At 44.7% G+C, this 25,860-nt stretch overlaps 1 protein-coding gene across 1 annotated transcript in view; it reads left to right on the top strand.

The window, feature by feature from the left end:
* PITPNC1 (phosphatidylinositol transfer protein cytoplasmic 1) overlaps positions 1 to 25,860 on the top strand; it is a 189,996-nt gene that overhangs the window by 143,537 nt on the left and 20,599 nt on the right. The window contains exon 6 of the mRNA XM_052658232.1: positions 3,539 to 3,634. Within this exon, the coding sequence (XP_052514192.1) occupies positions 3,539 to 3,634 (96 nt within the window). The remainder of the gene's footprint in view (positions 1 to 3,538; positions 3,635 to 25,860) is intronic.

Raw genomic sequence — 25,860 nt, 5'->3', positions numbered from 1 at the left:
CAAGAACTTCCAGATGTTCAAGCTGGATTTAGAAAAGGCAGAGGAACCACAGATCAAATTGCTAACATCTGTTGGATTATCGAAAAAGCAAGAGAGTTCCAGAAAAATTACTTCTGCTTTATTGACTATGCAAAGCCTTTGACTGTGTGGATCACAACAAACTCTGGAAAATTCTTCAAGAGATGGGAATACCAGACCACATTACCTGCCTCCTGAGAAATCTGTATGCAGGTCAGGAAGCAACAGTTAGAACTGGATGTGGAACAACAGACTGGTTCCAAATTGGAAAAGGAGTACATCAAGGCTGTATATTGTCACCCTGCTTATTTAACTTATATGTACATCATGAGAAAGGCTGGGCTGGAAGAAGCACAAGCTGGAATCAAGATTGCCAGGAGAAATGTCAATAACCTCAGACATGCAGATGACACCACCCTTATGGCAGAAAGCGAAGAAGAACTAAAGAGCCTCTTGATGAAAGTGAATGAGGAGAGTGAAAAAGTTGGCTTAAAACTCAACATTCAGAAAACTAAGATCATGGCATCCCGTCTCATCACTTCATGGTAAATAGATGGGAAAGCAATGGAAACAATGACAGACTTTATTTTCTTGGGCTCCAAAATCACTGCAGATGGTGACTGCAGCCATGAAATTAAAAGATGCTTTCTCCCTGGAAGAAAAGTTATGACCAACCTAGACAGCATATTAAAAATCAAAGACATTACTTTGCCAACAAAGGTCCGTCTAGTCAAAGCTATGGTTTTTCCAGTAGTCATGTATGGATGTGAGAGTTGGACTATAAAGAAAGCTGAGTGCCAAAGAATTGATGCTTCTCAACTGTGGTGTTGGAGAAGACTCTTGAGAGTCCCTTGGACTGCAAGGCGATCAAACCAGTCCATCCTAAAGGAAATCAGTCCTGAATATTCATTGGAAGGACTGATGCTAAAGCTGAAACGCCAATACTTTGACCACCTGATGCGAAGAATTGACTGATTGGAAAAGACCCTCATGCTGGAAAAGATTGAAGTCGGGAGGAGAAGGGGATGACAGAGGATGAATGGTTGGATGGCATCACTGACGCGATGGACATGAGTTTGAGTAAACTCCAGGGGTTGGTGATGGACAGGAAGGTCTGGCATGCTGCAGTTCATGGGGTCATAAAGAGTTGGACACAACTGAGCAACAACTGAACTGAAACTTTGATAGGAGTAATTATAAAGATGTAAAGAGAAGTCTAAAGCGTACCTAAGGCTGAGGAAGTGGACACTAGGAAGAACAAACTCAGAAGGGGCCCATCTCCATGGCTGGAGCTTGACCTCCTTGCAGAGATTGTGATCATAGCCCACTGGATAGCAGAAAAGTTTGCTGGGTTTCCTGGACCAGAGGTGGACCAGAAGTGGTCCACAGTTGCTGGGTGGCAGAAAAGTTCCCTCTGGGTACAAGTGAGATGAAACTGGTGGGCAAGAATGTAGAGTCAGGGCACCACTGGCGATGTGCGGCTGGAGCAGAGGGGTGCCTACATCAGAAGGGCTACAATGAAGGCCAGGACTCCAAAGTCACCAAGTAGCTGTGCACTCTGGACATGTAACTGGGACAGAGCAGCACTTCATTCCCCTCGCCCCCCAACAGATTGTATAGCGGTAATAAGATTCACACCAGGAAGAGAAGCCCCCTTCTTCCTGCAAGGTTCCTCTAATACATGGCTTACTGTCATACTCACTATCAAGAAGTGCTTACAGGGTCTGGTCTGTTGGAGCAGAGACTAAAGGGTGAATTTGGAGCAGAAGGGCAATAATGTAATAATGTGATAATGGGTGATCCAAAACTATGTGAATTAAATTAGGAAACGCCACCTAATCTGTCAATAACTCCCTTAACCCCTGTTCATTTCCCCTTCTTTCAGTCCCATAAATTTTACCACCAATAAATGTCAAAGCTCTCTAACTTCTCTTGTAATTTACTCTCTAGCAGCTCATTTGCCTCTGGGGTGTTCCGTTCTGTTTTGTTTTCTTAATGAGGCACATGTCTTCTCTGGCACACACTTAAAATTTGAGACTCAAGCGAAAAGAGAGAGAGTGAAACACACAAACACCCTGAGACCCGGTGTTTCATTTCGTGTTTCATTTCTCCACTCGAACTTATTTTCCCACCATTTCTCCATTTCATTTCAAAGCAATCTACCTATCCCTCCCAAACACTTTGGGAGTGTCTCCAAGCACTTGACTTCACGTGGCCGTGGTCGGAATCAGAGCTGATCCAGGAACCAGTCTTCCTCTGCCTTTAGGAAAATGTAATGGCCTCCTCAGTTCAGACCGGGGAGTCAGTCTCCTTGAACAGACCTGAAGAGTCCAGTATCTAACCATTATAGAAGGAAATTGGTGACAGAGCAAACAGCAGCCTGGGCAGATAATTACCAGCACAAATATTATTCAGAAAGCATTTGGAAAGGACTAGCAGTTTCAACTTGTAAAGCGCCCTCCAGATGCTATCCTGGAGGAGAACATGTTATTAATAGGCTCCAAATTTGTGTCAAGACAATGTTCTTAGGCATCAACCACCTTCTTCTTCCAAAATATTTCGTTCTCTTCTGGAGAGTGAGATTTAATTAGTGTTAGCAGATGATTCCCTTGTAGGAATTAGCTAAACAGTGAGATAGGGATAAGACTTTCTCCAAGGGTGAAGTGATTTGCGAACTTAATCTTTTTATTATCCTCCAGAAGTGATGAGAAGATATCCCTGTAAGGTCAGAAAAAATTGGCAGTGGGGAAAAGTAGAGGAACTTAGTCTTCCCACCAGAGTGTATATCTGTATACGTGTCTCTCTTACATATTTCTTTGCAAGTATTGGGCATTCTGGGCCAGGGGAACCAAGCCTAGATTGACAATAAGGCATCTCAATACTTTTTCAAGCTCCACCTTCATACCCGTATGTGTACCAAAGAAATTGTGCTTTTAAATGATCAAGAATAATACACTGGGTAATGGGATTGTGGACAGTCTTTATTTACTTCTTTTTGTTTATCTGTATTTCCTGCAGTGAGTGTATGTTATTTCCAAAATTAAATATATGTAAACACTTCAATGAAAAAAAAAAACCTTATTTTTCTTCTCTAAATCTCAGGCTGTATCATTGCTTTTTGTCTCCTATCTACCCAGAACCTTTTTAGCCTCTTCCCTCTCCCTGTTTAGATTAACTGCCAAAAATAGGCAGACTTCCTTTTTGGAAGAGACTTTTGGAAGAGATTTATTTCTTCACTCTTGAACTTCTGAAAACAGCTTGTTTTATCTTCTTCCCCTCACCAAGCAGTGATTGATGCTACACCTGCCTCTGAAGTGACAAAATGTAAGCGATGAATAAAAGCTTCTCATGATTCTTGCACATTCTGAGGCAGCGGAAAGCTCTCACCAGGGGCACTGAGCCATGTGAAGATGCTCTGTGGGGAGTTATTCTGCCTCACGCACCATTGGGCCAACCTGCGGGCACCTGGAGGATCTCACTTACCGTCACTAACCTTTGATTTGTTGCTCTGCTCTTTCAGATTTTTGACAACGAAGCCAAAGATCTGGAGAGAGAAGTTTGCTTTATCGATATTGCCTGTGATGAAATTCCAGAACGTTACTACAAAGAATCTGAGGTGAGCAATAGACAGGGTGTCATGTGGAAGAGAGTTATTCCTTCAGCAAACTCTTATTAAGTCCACCCTAACCCAGGGCACGTCCATCTGTCTTTGTGTTGATTCAATTTGCTGTTACATCTTACTGAATTTTTGACTGCGAGTCTCCGAGTAGAGTTCCTACTTCTTGGGGCCCATCATTGACCCCAGCTGCCACTCAGTTTCAGTGAGGTGTTCTGTCTCCCCAGCTCTGCTGTCATTCCGGGCAGCAAAATAACTCACAAGGCTGAACCGCCCAACTGATAGCTGGCCTATAAAACACAGCGGCCACCTCTGGCTTCCTGTTTGGCCAGGTCTGGGGCCAGCCTGTCTCCCCCTCTGCAGGGGCTGTGTTTTATTTATATCTGTGGGGTCTAACACAAAGATAAGGCTCAATGAGTCCTCCCTGAGTAAATTTTGAAACTTGGGCAGCTTGTGTTTGCACAGAAACTTTGTCTCAAAACTGAAAGGACCTTCATAAAGCCCTCTCCTTTTTTTAATCTTGACTGAGAATAAATTTAAGAGAATATCTTTCTATATGATTTCCACCTACCAGAATCCACTGTTTGCCTCATTGCAAACTTTTATCCTGTTAGTATAGGTCCCCACTTATGGCCTGTTAGTATTTTTATTAATGGCTGCTGATGGAACTTGGGTGACCCCCTTGTAAATAACGTCCCAGCCCTGCAACAACAGATGCTGGGCTATTTTTGTTGTTTAGCAACATGCAACCAATCACAGTATGTTTGGACTCGTGGCCCTCTTCTCGTCCTTGAGCTGTAACACATGGACCTTGAAACTCTTTCCTTGGCTTCATTAAGGCTGATTTAAGATGTAATAAATAAACCCGGTAAGAATGAATTCCACCGTGACAGACGCTGGGCTCTGAGTGTGGTTCAGATTTTTTTTGCCTGCACCTTTTGGGATTCATTTGGATGTCAGGGTCTAACCCAGTCTTAGCGAATGCTTAGCTGCCTAATTGCAGGCATGTGCTCTGCAGCTGCTGTCCCTTCAGATCTTGGGAGAGGCTGATGGGAATGACTCTTGGTGGGACTCAAAGGCTGAGCCTTTGAACGTCATCCATTTACATTATACATTGCAGCCAGCCACACTCATGAAATGTCAGAAAAACCAAGCAAAATGCTCTCTGCATAACTGTGGACCTGCTCAAGAAGAGAAATTTGGCCTCCCCTTGTCTTCCTTTTCTGTGGTTTCCTCTCAAGGCCACCAGTACTTACGGGGCTTCGGTGACGGGGAAAGCTCCAGGCAGTGCACTGGGTGAAGCTGCTGCCTTGTCACCTCTGTGGCTTCTTGAGCCTGGGCGGCTGTTGCCTTACCTGAACATCCTGGTCCCTTTGGTATCTCAAGCCTTCTAGAAAGGCAGTGTTGCCAGAACACTCTGAACTGATTTCAGCTCTTCCTCTCAGATGGCTTCAGTGTGGTCCTGCCTGGCATCGGGGGTCCCCTGATTCAGTGGAAAGTCTTAGCACAGATACAGAATACTAATGACAAAATCAACAAGACTCACTGCTAGTCAGCCAGTGCCTGACTCATCTCCCTGTGCTTTGTGCTCCCAAGAACCACCACTGGAAAGCTTTTCCTCACTGACACAGATATTCGAGGAACTTTTTTTCATGCTTCACTGTCATTCATTTTCCCAGGCCATAAAGTATTCTTTTCGAGATACAGTTTGACCAAGGAAATGAGAGAGGAATAGACATCCATCCAGTAAACATGTACTGAGTACTCACTGCGTGTCACAGACAATATTTAGATGGGGACATGGCAACGAAAGAACAGAAGAGACACAGAGGGTCTCTTGCCTTACAACACTTCCAGTCTAGCACGGGAGCCAGACAATAAAGAACTAATTCCATAATAAACATGTGGAGTTAAGGAAGTTTGCAGGGAGAGACCATGATAAGGAAACTGAACATAAGATGATGGGATCGGGAAAGATGCTCAGGAAGACATGACCTGCAGGAAGGAAAGAGCTGGGGTCAGTGCTCCAAGTGGAGGTGACACCTGTGAGGAAGCAAAAGAGACCAGTGTGGCAGCAGCAACAGAAGGAAGAATGGCAGGACAGGAGGTTGGGAAAGAGGATGAGGCCACGTTAAGATGCTTAGATTTTATTTGCCTGCAGTAGAATGCCTCTGAAGAAATTAAAGCTGGGGCATCATGTGCTCTGATTTATGCTTTTAAAAGTTTGCTCTGGGTGGAGAATGGACTGTCCAGGAGCAGAGTGGAAGTCAGGAATCCACTGAGGTCATTGGAATTATCTACTTTGTTGTTTATTTAGGTTATATGGTAACTTGAGCTGGAGGGCTGGGAACAGAGGGTTTTGAGGTATCTATTGAAGATAGAATTGATAGGGATTGATCATAAACTGAGTGTGAAGATAAGAGAAAAGGAAGAGGCAGGATGACCTTAAGGTTTACTGTGTGGACAACAGATAGATGGGGGTGAGAAAAGAAAAGAAATGGGTTTTGGAGAAAGACGAATAGATATTGTGATGCCAGTGAGACATCTAGAACAAACAGAAATAAGCTTAGATAAGAGATCTGGGCTGGAGACAAATTGGGGAGTACTTTGGAAATAGAATGACAGAATGTGGTCTACTGGAGAAGGGAATGGCAAACCACTTCAGTATTCTTGCCTTGAGAACCCCATGAACAGTATGAAAAGGCAAAATGATAGGATACTGAAAGAGGAACTCCCCAGGTCAGTAGGTACCCAATATGCTACTGGAGGTCAGTGGAGAAATAAATCCAGAAAGAATGAAGGGATGGAGCCAAAGCAAAAACAACAGGCAGTTGTGGATGTGACTGGCGGTAGAAGCAAGGTCCAATGCTGTAAAGGGCAATATTGCATAGGAACCTGGAATGTTAGGTCCATGAATCACGGCAAATTGGAAGTGGTCAAACAGGAGATGGCAAGAGTGAACATCAACATTCTAGGAATCAGCAAACCAAAATGGACTGGAATGAGTGAATTTAACTCAGATGACCGTTACATCTACTACTGTGGGCAGGAATCCCTTAGAAGAAATGGAGTAGCCATCATGGTCCACAAAAGAGTCCGAAATGCAGTACTTGGATGCAATCTCAAAAATGACAGAATGATCTCTGTTCGTTTCCAAGGCAAACCATTCAATATCACAGTAATCCAAGTCTATGCCCCAACCAGTAACGCTGAAGAAGCTGAAGTTGAACGGTTCTATGAAGACCTACAAGACCTTTTAGAACTAACACCCAAAAAAGATGTCCTTTTCATTATAGGGGACTGGAATGCAAAAGTAGGAAGTCAAGAAACACCTGGAGTAACAGGCAAATTTGGCCTTGGAATACAGAATGAAGCAGGGCAAAGGCTAATAGAGTTTTGCCAAGAGAACGCACTGGTCATAGCAAACACTGTCTTCCAACAACACAAGAGAAGACTCTACACATGGACATCACCAGATGGTCAACACTGAAATCACATTGATTATATTCTTTGCAGCCAAAGATGGAGAAGCTCTATACAGTCAGCAAAAACAGGACTGGGAGCTGACTGTGGCTCAGATCATGAGCACGTTATTGCCAAATTCAGACTCAAATTGAAGAAAGTAGGGAAAACCACTAGACCATTCAAATATGACCTAAATGAAATCCCTTATGATTATACAGTGGAAGTGAGAAATAGATTTCAGGGACTAGATCTAATAGATAGAGTGCCTGATGAACTATGGACTGAAGTTCGTGACATTGTACAGGAGACAGGGATCAAGACTATCCCAATCGAAAAGAAATGCGAAAAAGCAAAATGGCTGTCTGGGGAGGCCTTACAAATAGCAGTGAAAAGAAGAGAGGCAAAAAGCAAAGGAGAAAAGGAAAGATTTAAGCATCTGAATGCAGAGTTCCAAGAATAGCAAGGAGAGATAAGAAAGCTTTCCTCAGGAATCAATGCAAAGAAATAGAGGAAAACAATAGAATGGGAAAAACTAGAGATCTCTTCAAGAAAATTGGAGATACCAAGGGAACATTTCATGCAAAGATGGGCTCGATAAAGGACAGAAATGGTCTGGACCTAAGAGAAGCAGAAGATATTAAGAAGAGGTGGCAAGAATACACAAAAGAACTGTACAAAAAAGATCTTCACGACCCAGATAATCACGATGGTGTGATCACTCACCTGGAGCCAGACATCCTGGAATGTGAAGTCAAGTGGGCCTTAGAAAGCATCACTACGAACAAAGCTAGTGGAGCTGATGGAATTCCAGTTGAGCTGTTTCAAATCCTGAAAGATGATGCTGTGAAAGTGCTGCACTCAATATGCCAGCAAATTTGGAAAACTCAGCAGTGGCCACAGGACCTGAAAAGGTCAGTTTTCATTCCAATCCCAAAGAAAGGCAATGCCAAAGAATGCTCAAACTACTGCAGAATTGCACTAATCTCACATGCTAGTAAAGTAATGCTCAAAATTTTCCAAGCCAAGCTTCAGCAATACGTGAACCATGAACTTCCAGATGTTCAAGCTGGTTTTAGAAGAGGCAGGGGAACCAGAGATCAAATTGCCAACATCCACTGGATCATCGAAAAAGCAAGAGAGTTCCAGAAAAACATCTATTTCTGCTTTATTGACTATACCAAAGCCTTTGACTGTGTGGATCACAATAAATTGTGGAAAATTCTGAAAGAGATGGGAATACCAGACCACCTGACCTGCCTCTTGAGAAACCTGTATGCAGGTCAGGAAGCAACAGTTAGAACTGGACATGGAACAACAGACTGGTTCCAAATTGGGAAAGGAGTACGTCAAGGCTGTATATTGTCACCTTGCTTATTTAACTTATATGCAGAGTACAGAAACACTGGGCTGGAAGAAGCACAAGCTGGAATCAAGATTGCCGGGAGAAATACCAATAACCTCAGATATGCAGATGACACCGCCCTTATGGCAGAAAGTGAAGAGGAACTGAAAAGCCTCTTGATGAAAGTGAAAGAGGAGAGTGAAAAAGTTGGCTTTAAGCTCAACATTCAGAAAACGAAAATCATGGCATCCGGTCCCATCACTTCATGGGAAATAGATGGGGAAACAGTGGAAACAGTGTCAGACTTTATTTTGGGGGGCTCCAAAATCACTGCAGATGGTGACTGCAGCCAAGAAATTAAAAGACGCTTACTCCTTGGAAGGAAAGTTATGACCAACATAGATACCATATTGAAAAGCAGAGACATTACTTAGCCAACAAAGGTCCGTCTAGTCAAGGCTATGGTTTTTCCTGTGGTCATGTATGGATGTGAGAGTTGGGTTGTGAAGAAAGCTGAGCGCCGAAGAATTGATGCTTTTGAACTGTGGTGTTGGAGAAGACTCTTGAGAGTCCCTTGGACTGCAAGGAGATCCAACCAGTCCATTCTAAAGGAAATCAGTCCTGGGTGTTTTTTGGAAGGAATGATGCTACAGCTGAAGCTCCAGTACTTTGGCCACCTCATGCAAAGAGCTGACTCATTGGAAAAGACTCTGATGCTGGGAGGGATTGGGGACAAGAGGAAAAGGGGACAACTGAGGATGAGATGGCTGGATGGCATGACCGACTCGATGGACGTGAGTCTGAGTGATCTCCGGGAGGTGGTGATGGACAGGGAGGCCTGGTGTGCTGTGATTCATGGGGTCGCAAAGAGTCGGACACGACTGAGCGACTGAACTGAACTTGGAAATAGAAGAATTTAAAGTCCTGAGGATAATGAGAATGAACAAGCATAAAGTATAATGGGAGTTCAGGTCCTAGTATCACATCAGGACAGTAGTATTTGGAGATCAGGGAAAGGATGGAGAGGCCTCAGTAATCTGCAAAGAACTGGGCAGGGAATTAGATGGAAAAAAAAGAAGAGAGCACCAAGGAATGCAAGTTTCAAGAGAAGAGAGCAAATGGTTTTGCTTAGTGCTGCTGAGAAATCAAATAAGATAAGAATGGAAAACTGTCTCCAAGAGCAGTGGCTCTAACTGAAAGCATCCTTACCCCACAAGGATGCTTACAATGTCTGGAGACATTTTTGGTTGTCACAGCTTGGGAGTGCTACCAACCACTAACCACAGTCTAGAATGAACAGGACAGCCCCCACAACAAGAGTTGTTTAGTCGCTAAGTTGTGTCCAACTTTTTTCTGACCCCATGGTCTATAGCCCGCCAGACTCCTCTGTCCATGTAATTTTCCAGGCAAGAATACTGGAATAGGTTGCCATTTCCTTCTCCAGGGAATCCTCCCAACCCAAGGATCGAACCTGAGTCTCCTGCACTGCAGGCAACCAGATTCTTTACCTCTGAGCCACCAGAGAATCCCAACCCTCAGCGTGCAAAGGCTGGAAAATCCTGCCCTGAAAGTAAAGGTCATTGGAGATTAATTGGATCTCATTCATTGGAGGTCTCGATTTCACTCATTCATTCATTCATTCATTCATTCATTGGTGATCTGGATTTTGCTCTCATACCTAGAGCCACCGCTGCCTGTCCTGGAATCTTAGGGTTACTTAATGGATGTGGGAGAAAGGGGCCCCAGAAGGCTCAACCCTGCACATTCTATCAAGCACTGCTTCCCAAACGATCACCAGCCTACATTACATGTAGAATTTGTTCTCACTCTCTCTGGCAGTTAGACCACAAAAGAAAGAGCATAATTGGGAATTGCAGTAAAACTATAGGAAAAGTGTGTTCCGTGGGATTCCCTTGTGACCCAAACCCACCATCATTCAACTTGTAGAATCCAGATTGCTGTATGAACCAACCAGAAGCGAGAGAGTGTGTTTCCAAGGCTGTCTGGGTTGTGTGTCATTAGCCAGGGACTGAGAATGAGGGATAGAGATACCAAGGGAACATTTCATGCAAAGATGGACACAATAAAAGAAAGAAATGGCATGGACCTAATAGAAGCAGAAGATATTAAGAAGAGGTGGCAAGAATACACAGAAGAACTATACAAAAAAGATCTCATGACCCAGAGTGGTGTGATCACTCACCTAGAGCCAGACATCCTGGAATGTGAAGTCAAGTTGACCTTAGGAAGCATCACTACAAATAAAGCTAGCGGAGGTGATTGAATTCCAGTTGAGCTATTTCAAATCCTAAAAGATGATGCTGTTAAAGTGATGCACTCAGTGTGCCAACAAATTTGGGAAACTCAGCAGTGGCCACAGGACTGGAAAAGGTCAGTTTTCATTCCAATCCCAAAGAAAGGGAATGTCAAAGAATGCTCAAACTACTGCACAGTTGCACTCATCTCACATGCTAGCAAAGTAATGCTCAAAACTCTCTAAGTGAGGCTTCAACAGTACGTGAACCAAGAACTTCCAGATGTTCAAGCTGGTTTTAGAAAAGGCAGGGGAACCAGAGATTAAATTCCCAGCATCCATTGGATCATTGAAAAAGCAAGAGAGTTCCAGAAAAAGATCTATTTCTGCTTTATTGACTATACCAAAGCCTTTGACTGTGTGGATCACAACAAACTGTGGAAAATTCTTCAGGAGATGGGAATACCAGACCACCTTACCTGCCTCCTGAGAAATCTGTATGCAGGTCAGGAAGCAACAGTTAGAACTGGACATGGAACAACAGACTGGTTCCAAATTGGGAAGGGAGTACGTCAAGGCTGTATATTATCAACATACTTATTTAACTTCTATTCAGAATGCATCATGTGAAATGCCACGCAGGATGAAGCACAAGCTGGGATCAAAACTGCCAGGAGAAATATCAGTAACCTCAGATATGCAGATGACGAAGAAGAACTATGGCAGAAAGCAAAGAAGAACTCAAGAGCCTGTGAAAGTTGGCTTAAAACTCAACATTCAGAAAACTAAAATCATGGCATCTGGTCCCATCACTTCCGGCAAATAGATGGGGAAACAATGGAAACAGTGACAGACTTTATTTTCTTGGGCTCCAAAATCACTGCAGATGGTGACTGCAGCCATGAAATTAAAAGACTCTTTCTCCTTGGAAGAAAAGCTGTGACCATCCTAGACAGCATATTTAAAAGCAGAAACATTACTTTGCCGACAAAGGTCCGTCTAGTCAAAGCTATGGTTTTCCTAGTAGTCATGTATGGATGTGAGAGTGGGACTATAAGGAAAGCTGAGCACCAAAGAATTGATGCTTTTGAACTGTGGTGTTGGAGAAGACTCTTGAGAGTCCCTTGGACTGCAAGGAAATCATACCAGTCAATTCTAAAGGAAATCAGTCCTGAATATTCATTGGAAGGACTGATGCTGAAGCTGAAACTCCAATACTTTGGCCACCTGATGCGAAGAACTGACTGATTGGAATAGACCCTGATTCTGGGAAAGATTGAAGGCAGGAGGAGAAGGGGATGACAGAGGATGAGATGGTTGGATAGCATCACCGACTCAATGGACATGAGTTTGAGCAAGCTCCGGGAGTTGGTGATAGACAGGGAAGCCTGGCGTGCTGCAGTCCATGAGGTCACAAAGAGTCAGACACAACTGAGCAACTGAACTGAACTGAGAATGAGGGAAACAACCAGTTTAGAAGTCAAACCATATCCAAACAAATTTCTCCTCTGTACACTGTAAATAATTAACATCCTTCTTCCCGCCACAAGAGTTTCCTTTTAAAATGAAATCAAACCTGGTCATTTTCTGCCTAAAAGCTCCATCCCTTAGTATGGACCTCTGCCTTCTCCCCTTTCTGACCCTCACCACCTCTGTGCCTCTCAATTGGAAATCTTCTAGTCATTAATGTTTAGAGTTCCGTCAAACGTAGCTTCTACTCTGTGGGCTTCCTGGGCACCCCACTCCCTACCCATTGGAGCAAGAGCTTTGGTCTGTGGTTTCTAGATAATGCTAGCTGCAAAAACAAAGGCTGTCTTCTTTATCACTGTACCCCAGCAGATAGGATAGCACCAGCGCATAGCAGCTGCTCACAGAATAGTTGTTGAATGGATGAGTGAAAGCCATGGGCTTTATTTTTTTTCTTCTAGCAGTGACAATCTCAGAATGAGTGCTATCAAAGAAAATGCATTTGTAGCCATTAAGCTAACAGTTGTGCATCAGTTCCATGTATATATATGTATATGTATGTATTTTAATCTGAGGTCTACGGCTTTATGAGCTTTTTCTTTCAATCCATCTTTATACGTTGACTATGTCAGCATCATAAATAGGAAACACATTTTCTGCAGAGAAGGCTGAAATGCTGGTGGACTCAATTTGTTCTGAGATTTTTGAGGTTTATCCATTCAGACCAGGGTTATCTGGGTCACCACTCAGCTCCCATGTGTCCCTCTCTCTCACACACACACACACACTGCCACCCAGGACTAAGCAGGGGGTTGAAGTATTTTCTTTTCTTTTTCCATTTGTCCCTGGAAACCTCCAAACCACATGAGAGGCAAGAATGCCTCTCTCATTAAGGTGACCGGAGCTGGAAATTTTCCATGGGGTGCCCTCTGTCTGGTGGCATAAGAGCCCACACTGACCAGAGTTTTAGCAGAAATCGAGACTCAGAATCCACTGAGAGTCCAGCCCAGTACTGTCTTTATTTTCATTTTGCCACTGTTTCCCAGCCACATCAGGGGCCTGAGCTGCAGCTCCCAAGAGCCTCTCAATCTCAAGTTTTTTGCTCTCCTACACGTAGCAGGACTTTGCAGGGCAGCGCTGCATTGTTAAAAAATCAGTGTGACTTCTCAGGCACAGAGGGCACCTCCACGAGTCTCCAGGCAGCCCCGCCAAGGCCCTGAGCCCATTAGAATCATAAAACTCTTTGGATCAAGTCACTTCCTCACCACCCAAGCAGCAAAGACGAAGTGAAGCCAACATCTGAGCAGGTTGTACTTGTTATGTGGTCGACACGTGGGTTCTTTCCTCTGCCAAGATGTCCATCCCTTTGATGCTCTGCCAAGATTTCAAGGTGAAGATGCCAGCCCAGGAAGGAGGAACTGGAGACGATAAGTCATAGCACGTGCTCAGAGGACACGGTCAGTGAGCCCACACCTGCTAAGCTGAGCTGGCCTTTGGGATGAGGAAGCAAATCTCGACAACCAGCCTCCAGGATGGGTCTAGCCTAGACAATCTCCAAAAATCAGGCTTAGGGAGCTCTGACTCAGAGGCTTTTGTGTTGGCTCAAATCCAACCCTCTTGCTCCTCGATTCACTGCAATCGTTTTTAGTTTGATTTGATTTGATTTTTTATTTTTCTGGCCTTGTCCCATGGCATGCAGGAATCTTAGTTTCCCCCAACCTGAGGTCAAATCCCAGCCCCATGCATGGGGAGCGCAGAGCCCTAACCGCTGGACCATCAGGGAAGTCCCTCATTTGCATTTATTAAGTGCTTACTGTGTGCCACGTTCTGTGCTAGGCACTGAGGTTACAAAGGCCGTAATCTCACCAGTCTCCACCACCGTTTGAACTTGATCTTTTTTTTTTTAATAGAAAAAGGAAATCTCTCCTTCCTTTTGGAAGATGTAAAAGAACTCTCCATTTTACCAGTGATAAAGAGCACAATAGTTCTAATGGAGAAATTAAAGGAACTCACAGTGTTCTAAACTTGGAGAATGTGAGACCATCTGAGAAGCAAGCAGCCCTGGTATAATTGGAGGTAGGAGGGTACAGGAAGTCTTAGGCAGGATTTGATTTAGAGCTTTCCCTTTGAGTTGGTTAACTGCGGGACTCTTTGGAACTCAGACTCCAGGCCCCTGGGTTAGAGTTTTTCTAAAGTAAGAAATCCTTGGCAGCCAGTTCATTGGTCTCACCGATGTAAATACCTGCTGGGTTGTCTCTTAAGGGAGAGAGAAGGGAACAGAGATGTGTCTAACTTTTCCAATAACTGTCAAGGGTGAGACATTAAATGCTTTTTGCTGAGCACAACGGACCCCCAGAAAGTGAACAAAGAGATGAAATGAGCAAATATTGTCATACATAGCTGTACCCTTCAGTACAAAGTGCTTCTTTCAAATAACTCTGCTCCCTCAAATTAAAAATACTTTCATGTCAGTCTATATCTTGGCAGTTGAGGGTGGTCAGAATTTTCAGTTATCTCCAAATGGCCAGATTTAACACAGCTGCCTCCCGCTGGGGTGCATGGTGCAGTTCAGTTTGTTGTTGTGTTGTTATTATCATTTTTTCCCTTTTCCCTCTGTCCATCTGTTTCTTTCTGAGACTATAACACAGCTGTTTGGTGATGGGCTCCAATTTACCAGTTCTGGGCGCCTCTGGGAGAATAAGAGCTGGCTGCCCTCGCTGGTGTGGGGCAAAGCCCCTGCCACCAAAGTGCTCCCTGATGACAGCCACCAAAGCCAGGGCAGGAAGTCTGCAAGGAGAGGGTCGGAGAAGGGTCCCCCAGACCTGCTGCGTCACAGGGTCTCCATAAGGCCAGTTCCGTTAGAGACGGAAGCTTGTGGAGGCCTCTGAACATGGCCAGAGCAGTAGATGAGAAGGAAAGCCCTGGGAAAAAGAACATTCGTCAGTGGAGCTTCTTTTAGCCTGCTTCCTCCAAAGCCTAGGTGACAACACAAATGCCTCCAGTGGTCCCAGGAGGAGAACAACGTGTTGACCATATTGTCATTACAAAGGCCCTGCTGATCGTGCAGGACAGTGAGTCATCTCCTGGGCAACTGGCTTTCCTTCCCCCTGCCCTCCCTTTTGCAACTTGGATGATGTCCTGTTCATTAATCTAGGTGGATGGCACTGGAAAAGCAATGGTTATCCCACCCAGTGGGAGGCTTCGATAATATTTGAGTGGCTCCCTTTGTGTATGGGAATGGTGATCCCATCACCTTAGCCAGGAAGGCTTGGTCCCAGCAAGGCTGCAGAGAAGTCTGCCATTCCCATGATCTTCGAGAACATATCCTCTGTGAAGACACAATGTGAGACCTTGGGTGTTGACACAATCAATGAAAAGTAGGACACCCTCACCTTTAAGAAGCCCATGATCTGGTTGGGAGGATAAAGGCTGACAGCATAGACTAAATGACAGCCTAGCCTCGGGCAGCAGGAGAAAGGCCTTCTCACCCTGTGGGATTCACTCCCTGAAAATCCCTCTGCTCTGCCATTACTGCATGATTTAAGAAGGGGGCAGCCCCATAAACAGAAGTGGTCAAGGGGGACTTTGTAGGAGTAATGAAATCTGAACTGGGCCTTTAAACAATGTCTACTCTTATTGTTTATCTGTTCACAAAATAATTCATGATCCTTGTTTAAAAAAAAAAAGTCCAGGATTTTCTTGACAGTCCAGTTAAGACTCCGTGCTTCCAGTGCAGGGGGCACAGTTTCGATCCCTGGTCGGGGAACTAAAATCCCACAGGTTGCAGGGTGTGGCCGAAAAAAAAAAAAGCCCAACATGACATAAATGTGTAACATCAGAAAAGCAAATGTCCTGTGTCCTAATCACAGAGTTAGATGTTGTTTAAGTTGGTATTTGTGGTGTTCATACTTAAACATAACACTGTTTTATAAAATTGAGCTCATAGGATGCAACTTTGCAACATTCATTTTCTCAATAATGGTATAAGCTTTCTGTCTTTCTGGGGCAGCACACATCTCCCTGGAAGGCTTTGTAACAACTGTATAAGGTGCCAGTATATAATTATGCCATACTCTGTTTGATGGACATTCAGAGTGTTTCCATTCTTTCGCTGTTACAGTACTGCAGCAACATCCTCATGCTGTATTTTTTTGGTATAGTTTTAATATTTATGTAGAATACTTTCTAAAAGTGAAATTGTTGTATCAGCGGGTATGCACTTAGGGAGGCCTCCCAGGTGATCACAGCCATTGGGCTTCATCAGCACCACTGATTCACCATTTTGAATCTCTTCTTCCATTCAAATGAGTGGATGGATGGAGAGATGAGATAAGATGCAGTGAGATGATGTGAAAGGCAAGGCATTAACATGCCCAGTCCTGGCACATAGTTAACATTTAATAAATGTTCCCTTCTCCCTGTTTTGATGCTGGCGTTGAGATCTGCAGATGTGTTGCTGGTGTGGTTGCTCAGCAGAAACCAAGTGTCTTTGGAAAGTGGCTGCCATGAGTGGGGCTCAGTTTGTGTGTTGCTTTTTACCTGTTGGCATGAATGGAGAAAAGAAGCAGAGAGTTGATGTCAGTCACTCCAGTTCACAAGGTGACAGAGTTTGCTGCATATGTAGCAAGATCCTTCAGAAAATAGAGCCATTTGTACAGCTGAGACTTTTTTTAAAATGTGTTTTTGTTACTTCTGTTATTGTTTAACCTGAATTCAGACTGGCATGTGCCTCTGATAATTCACCCCCTAAGAAACTTTAGAGGTTACATTTACTGTTGGTTGTGCCAAATTAGGATACTCTGTGGCCCTGGGGTCCAGGATGCTTCCCAAAGCAGTTTGAGCATTTTATCAACTGATTTCCATAAGCCTTTTACCAGGTGTATTTTACTTAATGTTTTAATTAATTAATTATGGCTGCACTAGGTCTCTGTTGCTGCACGTGAGCTTTCTCTAGCTGCAGCGACCAGGGGCCACTCTCTCTAGTCGCAGTGTGTGGGCTTCTCATTGTGGTGGCCTCTCTTGTTGCAGAGCATGGATTCTAAGGTGTGAAGTCTTCAGTAGTTGCAGCATGTGGAATCTTCCTGGACCAGAGATCAAACCCATGCCCCCTGCATTGGCAGGTGGGTTCTTAACCACTGAACCACCAGGAAAGTCCCCAAGTATATTTTAGAAGAACAAGAGTTAAGACTTTAAAAGAAGGAAGCAGGGTCCAAAGGGCCCAAGGCTTTCAACCAAAAGTGAAAGATGCAACCAAGCTCTTCCTCAGTCCCATCTCATGGAGAACCTCCCTTGTGTACTTTCAAGAAAGCAGACATTAAATCCACACCTTGCTCAGAACTTGGGTCACCTACATCAGCCCCTGCTATTTTTTTGTCTTATTAAAACACCAGAACTTCTTGACTCTTAAAGCAGAGTTCCCAAATCAGATTTAAATCCCCTTAGGAGCTTCCAAAAAATGTAGATACCCAGAACCCTCTCTGGACCTACCTAACCAGATGCAGTAAGATGGGAAACAAGGATAAATGCGCCAGGTTTAGGGGGGAAGAAAGCCTCCGAGCAGAGCATCCCAGCCTTTTTCATGGCATGGTGCACATAGAAAATGATCAGTTTTGACTGGCGTGTCAGGGAGCTCCTCATCACAAAGGACCACCCGCAGGGTCAGGAAGCCCAGTCTTCTCACCCAGGGACCAAGGGAACCAGTACCTTGTCACATCTGTTATCCATTCAAGGCAAGGAAATTCTGCCTAGAAGAGAAGCATTTACCATGGTCACATTTTAAAAGCATTTTATTGTTACTTAATTTTGTAGAGGCAAAAGGAAACAGCAACGTAAGCCTGGAAGACTGCCCATTCCCCTACCGAGGGAGGGGTCAGTACCTTTGAAGTTCATTCCATCTGTTGAGAATCTGATCCCATCTGTCATCTGTAGAGTCATACTCAATGCCTTCCTTGCCAGCCAGTAGTGTTTTTATAATATACATTTGTGCAGTTTTCTCCTAAGTTGCTTCTGAGTTGGGGGCCGTCTTCAGATCATCCAAATCTATTTTCTTTAATTAAAAACAATAGTCAGTGTCCATCAGGTCCTCTGGCTAGGTCTAGCCCAAGCCATTTCCCAGCTAGCTCTAAGAATCTAGAGCTGTGACTGGGATGATGGAAGTGGTATTTTTTCCCCTTGAGAAATAAGACCTGACCCAGTGATTGCCTCCTCCATTTCTAATTTTTTTGCAGACTCCAAGTACAACTAACTGTTCAGCTTCTGCTCCAAAAATATCCAGGAAAGAATAGGTGCTATTAAGTTGCTTGTCTTCATCTTTTATTGTTAAGGGACCCAAAGAAAGACATACAATTACCAGCTCATTAACTTGGGCCTTAGAAATTTTAATAGATTTCTCACCGAATTGCTAAACCTGACTTCAGAAGGACAGGAACTAACTTTCGAGAAAAAGAAAAGTCCTTGCTAAGTTATTTTATTGACTTATATCCTTTAATGCTAACTACAAAATAGAATAGATATTGTTTCCATTTTACAGATAGGGAAACTGAGGCTCAGAAAGTCTCAGTAGTTTGCCAATGTTTCAGGAAGCCTTGATTCAAAGTTCAAAGATTGTGCTTCTCCTGCCCCATCAAGCTGGCTCCTTCAGGCAAAGCTGAAGGTACAGACACTGTTGTCTGTCTTTAAAAAACACTCTAGATATTTGTTTCCTTCTGAAATGTAATTCGCTAACCCCGAATCTCAACGACCCAGTGAATGGGGAATCGCTGGGAAAGACAGAGTAAGTAAGAGGAAAGGACTTTCCAGTCCCTTGGTTACCCTCTGTAACTTTTTTTTTTTAATATGTATTTATTTATTTTGGCTATGCAGGGTTTTGGTTGCATCACTCGGGATCTTTAGTTGTGGCATATGGGATCAATTTCCCTGACGAGGGGTCAAACCTGGGCCCCCTGCATTGGGAACATGGAGTCTTAGCCACTGGACCTCCACAGCAGGCCCCCTCCTTTAGCTTTAATGATCTCATGAAAGTTGACTCCCCATCTTATAGGTAAATAATAGTGATTGAAGCAAACCTTGTCTGGAAAAAAACAAAACCTGGCCATCCCACAGTTGAATAATACAGGAGCCCATTAAAGGCAAAATAAAAGTCACAGCCCCTAAAGCAAACATCCACCAACTTCCAATTTGGGCAGCATTCCTCCTATTTTTATCATCCCCACAGCAGTCCTGTAGTTAAATAATTTGCCCAGGTACACACAGGTAGTAGTTGCTGAATCAGAAATTCCCCCATGGGTGTCTCATTCCACAGCTCTTGTGGTCCCCCATTCAGTTCTGCTCCACAGAACCTAGGGCCCCACAGAGGTGCTTCTTGAGCCCAATAAGCAATGACAAGAAAGTGAACGTGGGGGGCACTCAGTCGTGTCCAGCTCTGCGACCTTCTGGACTGTAGCCCGTCAGGCTCCGCTATCCATGGGATTCTCCAGGCAAGAATACTGGAGTGGGTTGCCATTCCCTTCTCCTGGGGATCTTCCCGACCCAGGGGTCGAATCTGGGTCTCCTGCATTCCAGGCAGATTCTTTACCATCTGAGCCACCAGGGAATTCAAATAATGAAGGTTGAAATAGTCAAAGAATCCACTCTTCATTTTTACCTGCTTTATATATTGGGATTCCAAATAGTGTTTTTTATAAGCTGCAGCTTGCAGTTTTTTATTTAGTGAATTAGTTTTGGTTGCCTCCGGTCTGAGTTGGAGCATGTGGGCATCTCACTAGTTGTCGTGTGTGGGCTCCAGAGCCCATGGGCTCTGTAGTTGCAGTGTACGAGCTTAGTTGCCCCACAACATGTGGGATATTAGTTCCCCAACCAGGGATCAAACCCACATCCCCTGCATTGGAAGGCATATTCTTAACCCCTGGACCACTAGGGCAGTCCCCTAAATAATATATTTTGAAAAACAAAATGAGTTCCAAAGCTAAAATAAGTTTGAAACCTATTCCAGCTTTAAAAATGGGAATCTTTTATTGCCTCCAAATACAGAGCTTATTGACTGTCTCCACCCCCGTTTCTGTTCAACAAGTTGGAGGTCCAGGTTTCCCAAAATAATACCGTAAAAGAGGAGCAAGCTTAGATTCAGGGACAGTGAATCCAGTGCTGATCACTGCTGCTATGTTGCAATATCAAGAATATTTGTTAGTCTATTATCAGCTTTTGATTTCAGGAACTTATGCTATCTGTGGGCCAAATTGTGTATCCTCAGTATGGATAGATGATATGCTTAGTCATGTTTCATACCAAGTGTCCAAAGAGCACAGCTAAGATCAGAGTGAGTGCGGACAGTCCACAACACGCAGTCCCAGCTCAAAGTCTGCCAGCAGAGCCAGGTCCTAATGGCACTCCTTTCTGGGAAGAGCTTGGCTTCCAGGCTATTAGGAGAGCTGGTGCCTGGCCTCTCACTGTCACATGTAGCAAGGCAGGGGATCCTCTCCTGGTGCACCCTTGAATAACTTTACTGGTTTTGATTAGAGGTGATCTTATACATAAAAAGTCATCTCTGCCTGAAGGAGCAGATTAGCTTTGTATAACAGGATAATAGGGAGCCATCTCTTGTTGCTCTGGAATTGGGAACCAGACCCAAAGCTGGGGACAAGGAGAAGTTGTAATTCCACATTCCCCAGCAGCTGCTCATCAGTGAGGTCAGGTACCCCAGGACTGGCCCAGGTGGCTCAGCTGGCCCTCTTGCCATGGCGCCTGTCTTCCATCTCTCCGCCATTCCCAGTCCGTGTTTGGAGATGGGTGAGGGGAATTCTCAGAGTCATCCTGACCCTTGCCCAACCCCAAAGCCATGTGAAGGGAGTATTCCAAGAGAATTAATTACAGAAATTGAAGTGAAAGTGAAAGTCACTTAGTCATGTCTGACTCTTTGCGACCCCATGGAGTATCTGGTGGAAAAAAAAAAAAGGCTATTTGCCAAGTTGGGGACCTGCAGATCCGCACACAACTCTGCCATCTCATGAGTCTGGGGCAAGGCTGCAGAGTGGCCCTAGAAGTTCGTAGGGGAACGTAGAGACTGATTGGTGCCTGCTTCCCATCTGGAGATTTCTGAAGGAGGAGGCTTGTGGAAGGAGCCTGTGGCAAGGATGCTGAGTTAGAGCTGTGGAGAGAGAGTCTGGAAATAGGAAGGGGGCATTCTTTTGGACATTATACAAAATGAAAATAATAGCATACTACTTGAGAGGTCTTGTAGTGAGGGAATTTCTGTTTGCTCCAAGACCCACAAATTCTCCAATTCTCTGATACCAACCAGGTGTCAGTAATTCAGTTCTGACACTTCCCTTCTTCAGCATCATATAGCACAAGTTCAAGGAACCAGTCCTACAAGACCACTTGCACTTCAGATGCCAGTCAGAAGCCCAAGGCCACCACACTATGGTTATTTTTCCCTTCCTCCCACAGCATCATCCTCACATTCAAGAATTTGCTGGGAAGGCTCACAGAACTTAGGAAAACAGTTGATCTACAATTACTCATTTTTTTCAGAAAGAGTACAGTTCAGGAGCAGCCACATGGGTAAAATGCATAGAGCAAGTATAAGGGAGAGGGGTACAAGCTTGCATGCCCTCTCCAGGCATGCCCCCTGCCACCCGCGGCCCCAGCGCAGAGATGTGTTCACCAGCCCGGAAGCTCTCCAGATCTCATTGTCAAGCGTTTGTATATTTCAGTCTCCAGCCTCTCTCTTCTCCCCACCCCAGAGGAGAGCCGACTAAACAATCTTTCTGAGACCCAGCCCTACCCTGAGGCATCTAGGGACCGCACTCTGAGTCACCTCACATATATTTCTTCTATTACAAAGATTAAATAAGAGTGTACCCAAAGTGCTGGATCCAGAGTCTGGTTCCCAGCAAGTATTTGACAAGCATTAACTAGTTTCATGACTTTTCCCTCCTTCCATCCTCCACTTTCTCCTGACCACCTCTCTTAGGGTTCTCTTTTGCCTTCATCTTTTCCATAGCCCCTAAAAGGCATCACCCTCAAGGCTAGAGGCCTTTGACTACTCAGTGGTTTTGCAGTTCGCTCAAATTTTCCATTCTCACACTTCCTCTTCTTCAAGTAGAGTCTTGAGTTTTTCTGGCCCTGAATTAGAACCGAGAAGGGCTCAGAACACCCACCAAAACACTCCCCCCACCACCACAGCCACCTTTTTCTCTGCCTTTCTGCATGTCAGACACACCTTCTGAGTCAAGTTCCTTTAAGAGAGTCGCTCTGCAGAGGACTAGCACAAATCACTGTGTGTGTGCTGTACGCGCTAGTGCCAAGAGCAAATGCTTTAAAAATAGCACTTTAGGTATTAACTGCTAACAAAGCAAGAAGTGGCTGCTTCTGGCCACAATTTGCATTTAGGGTTTTATTTTTTTTTAACTTATGCATAGCAGGTGACCTTTCAGCAAAGTTTTTGGTCAATTTTCAAGTGCACTGAAAGCTCCTTAGTTCTGTTGGGTTTTTTGGGGTTTTTTTTAAATACCTTTATGAGATCCAGCTCATGTACCATACAATTCACCCATTTAAAGTATAGAATTCAGTGGATTTTAGTCTATTCACTGATGTGGGTAACCATCATCACAATCGAATTGTAAACATGTTCACCAGCCCAATAAAGAAACCCTGTATGCTGTAGCTATCACACCCCCTACTCTTTTACCCTCAATCCCAACCCAGCCCTAGGCAGTCACTAATTTTCCTGTCTCTGGATTTCCCAGTTCTGGACCCTTCATATGAATAGAATCCTTTACTATGTGGTCTTTGGGGACTAACTTCTTTGAAAGCTCTTTAATTTTTCTGTACATCCCTTTTAAGATTCAAGTTCAAGAAATGTTGGTCCAGGGAATCCCCTGGCAGTCCAGTGGTTAGAACTCAACGCTTTCACTACCAAGAGCCCGGGGTTCAATCCCTGGTTGGGGAACTAAGATCCTGCAAGCTATGCAAAAGAAACGTTGGTCCAAATTAGGGGCTAAATCTTAACCTGATCGAAAGGGCCATTCATTAAAGGGGAATGAAAATAATACCACCTTGGAGTCTTCAAGAAAAGTTCCCAAATGCAGGAAAAAAGTATGATGTCTTTCAGATAGGTTAGTTCATCCTTACTTGAGGGCTGAGCATTGTAGTTACATAATGTAGCATTTCCTAGCCAGTGACTGCTTAGCCCTTTTTCATTTAACATTTATCAAAGACTTCTAATTTCAATTAACAGGGCAAGCCCCTGTTGGCTATAGTCCTTTGTGGTTCAGATTGAAAGAGTAATTAATCACAGAGACTTTATATCTCAGTGAATGTCGGCCAATAATATTGCCTTGGAGATGCAAGCTGTGCTCCATCTAGGCTGAGACCTCCTGCGGGTTTCTCCTTGCACCTCCCAGGTATGAGACAGATCCTGACAAATGCAGGGACACAGTTTCACGTCGGCTGCACTAATCAAAGCCCTTAGCGTCATCTTTGTTCTGCTTTGTCCAAGTGTGAGATAGATGAAACCCGAAGGTGTGACCGACCTCCGGAGTGAGGAAGGAGGAAGCCTTCTAAAGAAGATCCGCCCGTGCCAAAGGAAGGGTGGCCAGTATGGTCCATCTGGCCCCGGGGAGAAGCCCTGGCACCAGCTCAACTCCCTCCATACAGATGGGCTTTAACAACAAGCGTCCAATTTGCCATCTGCCAGGCCTAGGGAGCACCGATGAGATTCAGAGCCAGGGCTCTTGCTGTGGATGAATTTAGAAACCCCCAGCCAGAGGAACTTGCAGACTGGCGCCTTCCCAGCTAGCCAACTGCAGGGCTGAGCCCTCAAAGCAGGAGCATTGACCGAGTGGACGAACACGCTATGGAGGAGTCAGAGGGGAACCTAGATTTCCCTTGTGAAAACCTCTCTGACTTGGTGTTAGAGGTTGACCTGGGTGCCCCCCAAAAGAGATATGTTGAAGTCCTGACCCTCAATACCTGAGAGTGTGACCTTATGTGGAAATAGGGTCTTTACAGAGGTAATCAAGTGAAAGTGAGGTTCGGTGTGCCTGATCCAATATGACTGTGTCCTTAGGAAAGGGGGCAGTTTAGATGCAGAGACAGACGTGCACAGAAGGAAGATGATGTGGAGACGCACGGGGTGAGCACCATGTGACCAGAATATACATCTGCAAGTCAAGAAACATCAAAATTCTCAGCAAACCAAACCACCAGAGCTAGCACAGAGGGGCAAGACAGATTCCTCTTCACAGCCCCCAGTGGGAACCGACCTCACCAGCACCTTGATCTCAGACCTCTGGCCTCCAGAATCCTGAGAGAGTACATTTCTGCTGTTCAAGCCAGCCCATTTGTGGTACTTTGAATGGCCACCTTAGCAAACTTACATACAACTGGGTTCCCCGTTAGGGAAACATGCTCCACCCTAGCTGGGAAGATTATTGAAAGGAAAGGATTGCATTTATTTCTGTGTAGCTCTCAGCTCTTCAGGAGGAAAGCTATTAATAACCCCGAGGATGCTCAGATTGTCTGATGCAAGGCTGGCCCATCCCGACATGGGGAGATAGCCGCTGAGGGTGTCCACCTGCCAGGGAAGCTCCCAGCTTGGATAGACCATCTCCTGTGTGTGCCCTCATGTAGTTTCAGAACCTGGTGTCATCAGTACAATCCCTTCCTCTAAGGGAGCAGCCTACAGTGGGGCAATCTGCCTTGCTCTCTGCTTTGTCAACTTTGTTCCTGAAACATAAGAGAAAGAGGGAAAGGAAATGAGTCTAATATTGAAGACTCATTTGTCCTTGGCCCAGAACCTAGTCATAAGCATTCAATAAGCAAAAACTCTTTTCTTGGGATTTCTTTCACCACCATCGTTACAGACACTGGTGGGCAACAGCTTCCAGAAAATGGAAATGCCCAACTGCCTCTCACTGGCACAAAGACACCAGCATGATGGTGGACAGCCATGTTTTTTGGCAATCATTTTTCTATACACTCAACCACAGGATAACAATGAAGTAATCGTTCAGCGCTTCAGATATTCCTGCTTCCTTTCTTCTGAGGAGCTTCCTGAGATTTGAGGAAGTTGAGTTGTGGTATCCCTCAAGGATGTTTCAGTGTCATATGCTTCTTATCACTCTGGGACATCCCCTGTGTCTCATATGTCACCGGTTGGGTACTGGGCTGTGGACTTCCCAACATTATCCCTCTTAAGCCCACAGCGCAGCAGCCCACAGCAGTCCCACAGCGGAGTTAGTATTAACACCTTCATGCCGATGAAGAGACCCCAGCTCCCCTCTGACAGATTGTGCCAGAATTTCAGATGAGAATCTTCATAGTCTAAGTGCAGGGAGCCCAGGTCTAGGAGTCGGTTTGACCTGAGCTTGAGTCCTAGACTGTGGATACGTCAGCGGTTATCTCTGAACTTCAGGCTCCTTGTTTGGAGCACAGAGATGACACTTGTACCTTAGAGTAGTGGTTAAACTCGGCACCTGGGAAGCTTCTGAAATGCTGGATGCAGAGACCCCACCCAAGACAAATTTGATCAGAGGCAGTGGGGATTTAACCTTACTCCTCATCCTCCGAGGTTTGTCTCACAGTTCTGGACAATAGAAGTTCTTAGTGACAGTGAGGCTCTAAGGGAAAATCCTTTCTTGCCTCTTCTAGCTTCTCTTGGCTCCAGGAGATCCATGGTTTGGGGGGCCTTTTCCTGTC

Source organism: Budorcas taxicolor, chromosome 19, assembly GCF_023091745.1.
Source record: "Budorcas taxicolor isolate Tak-1 chromosome 19, Takin1.1, whole genome shotgun sequence".
Taxonomy (NCBI): domain Eukaryota; kingdom Metazoa; phylum Chordata; class Mammalia; order Artiodactyla; family Bovidae; genus Budorcas; species Budorcas taxicolor.
This window is presented reverse-complemented; position numbering and strand designations above follow the sequence as displayed.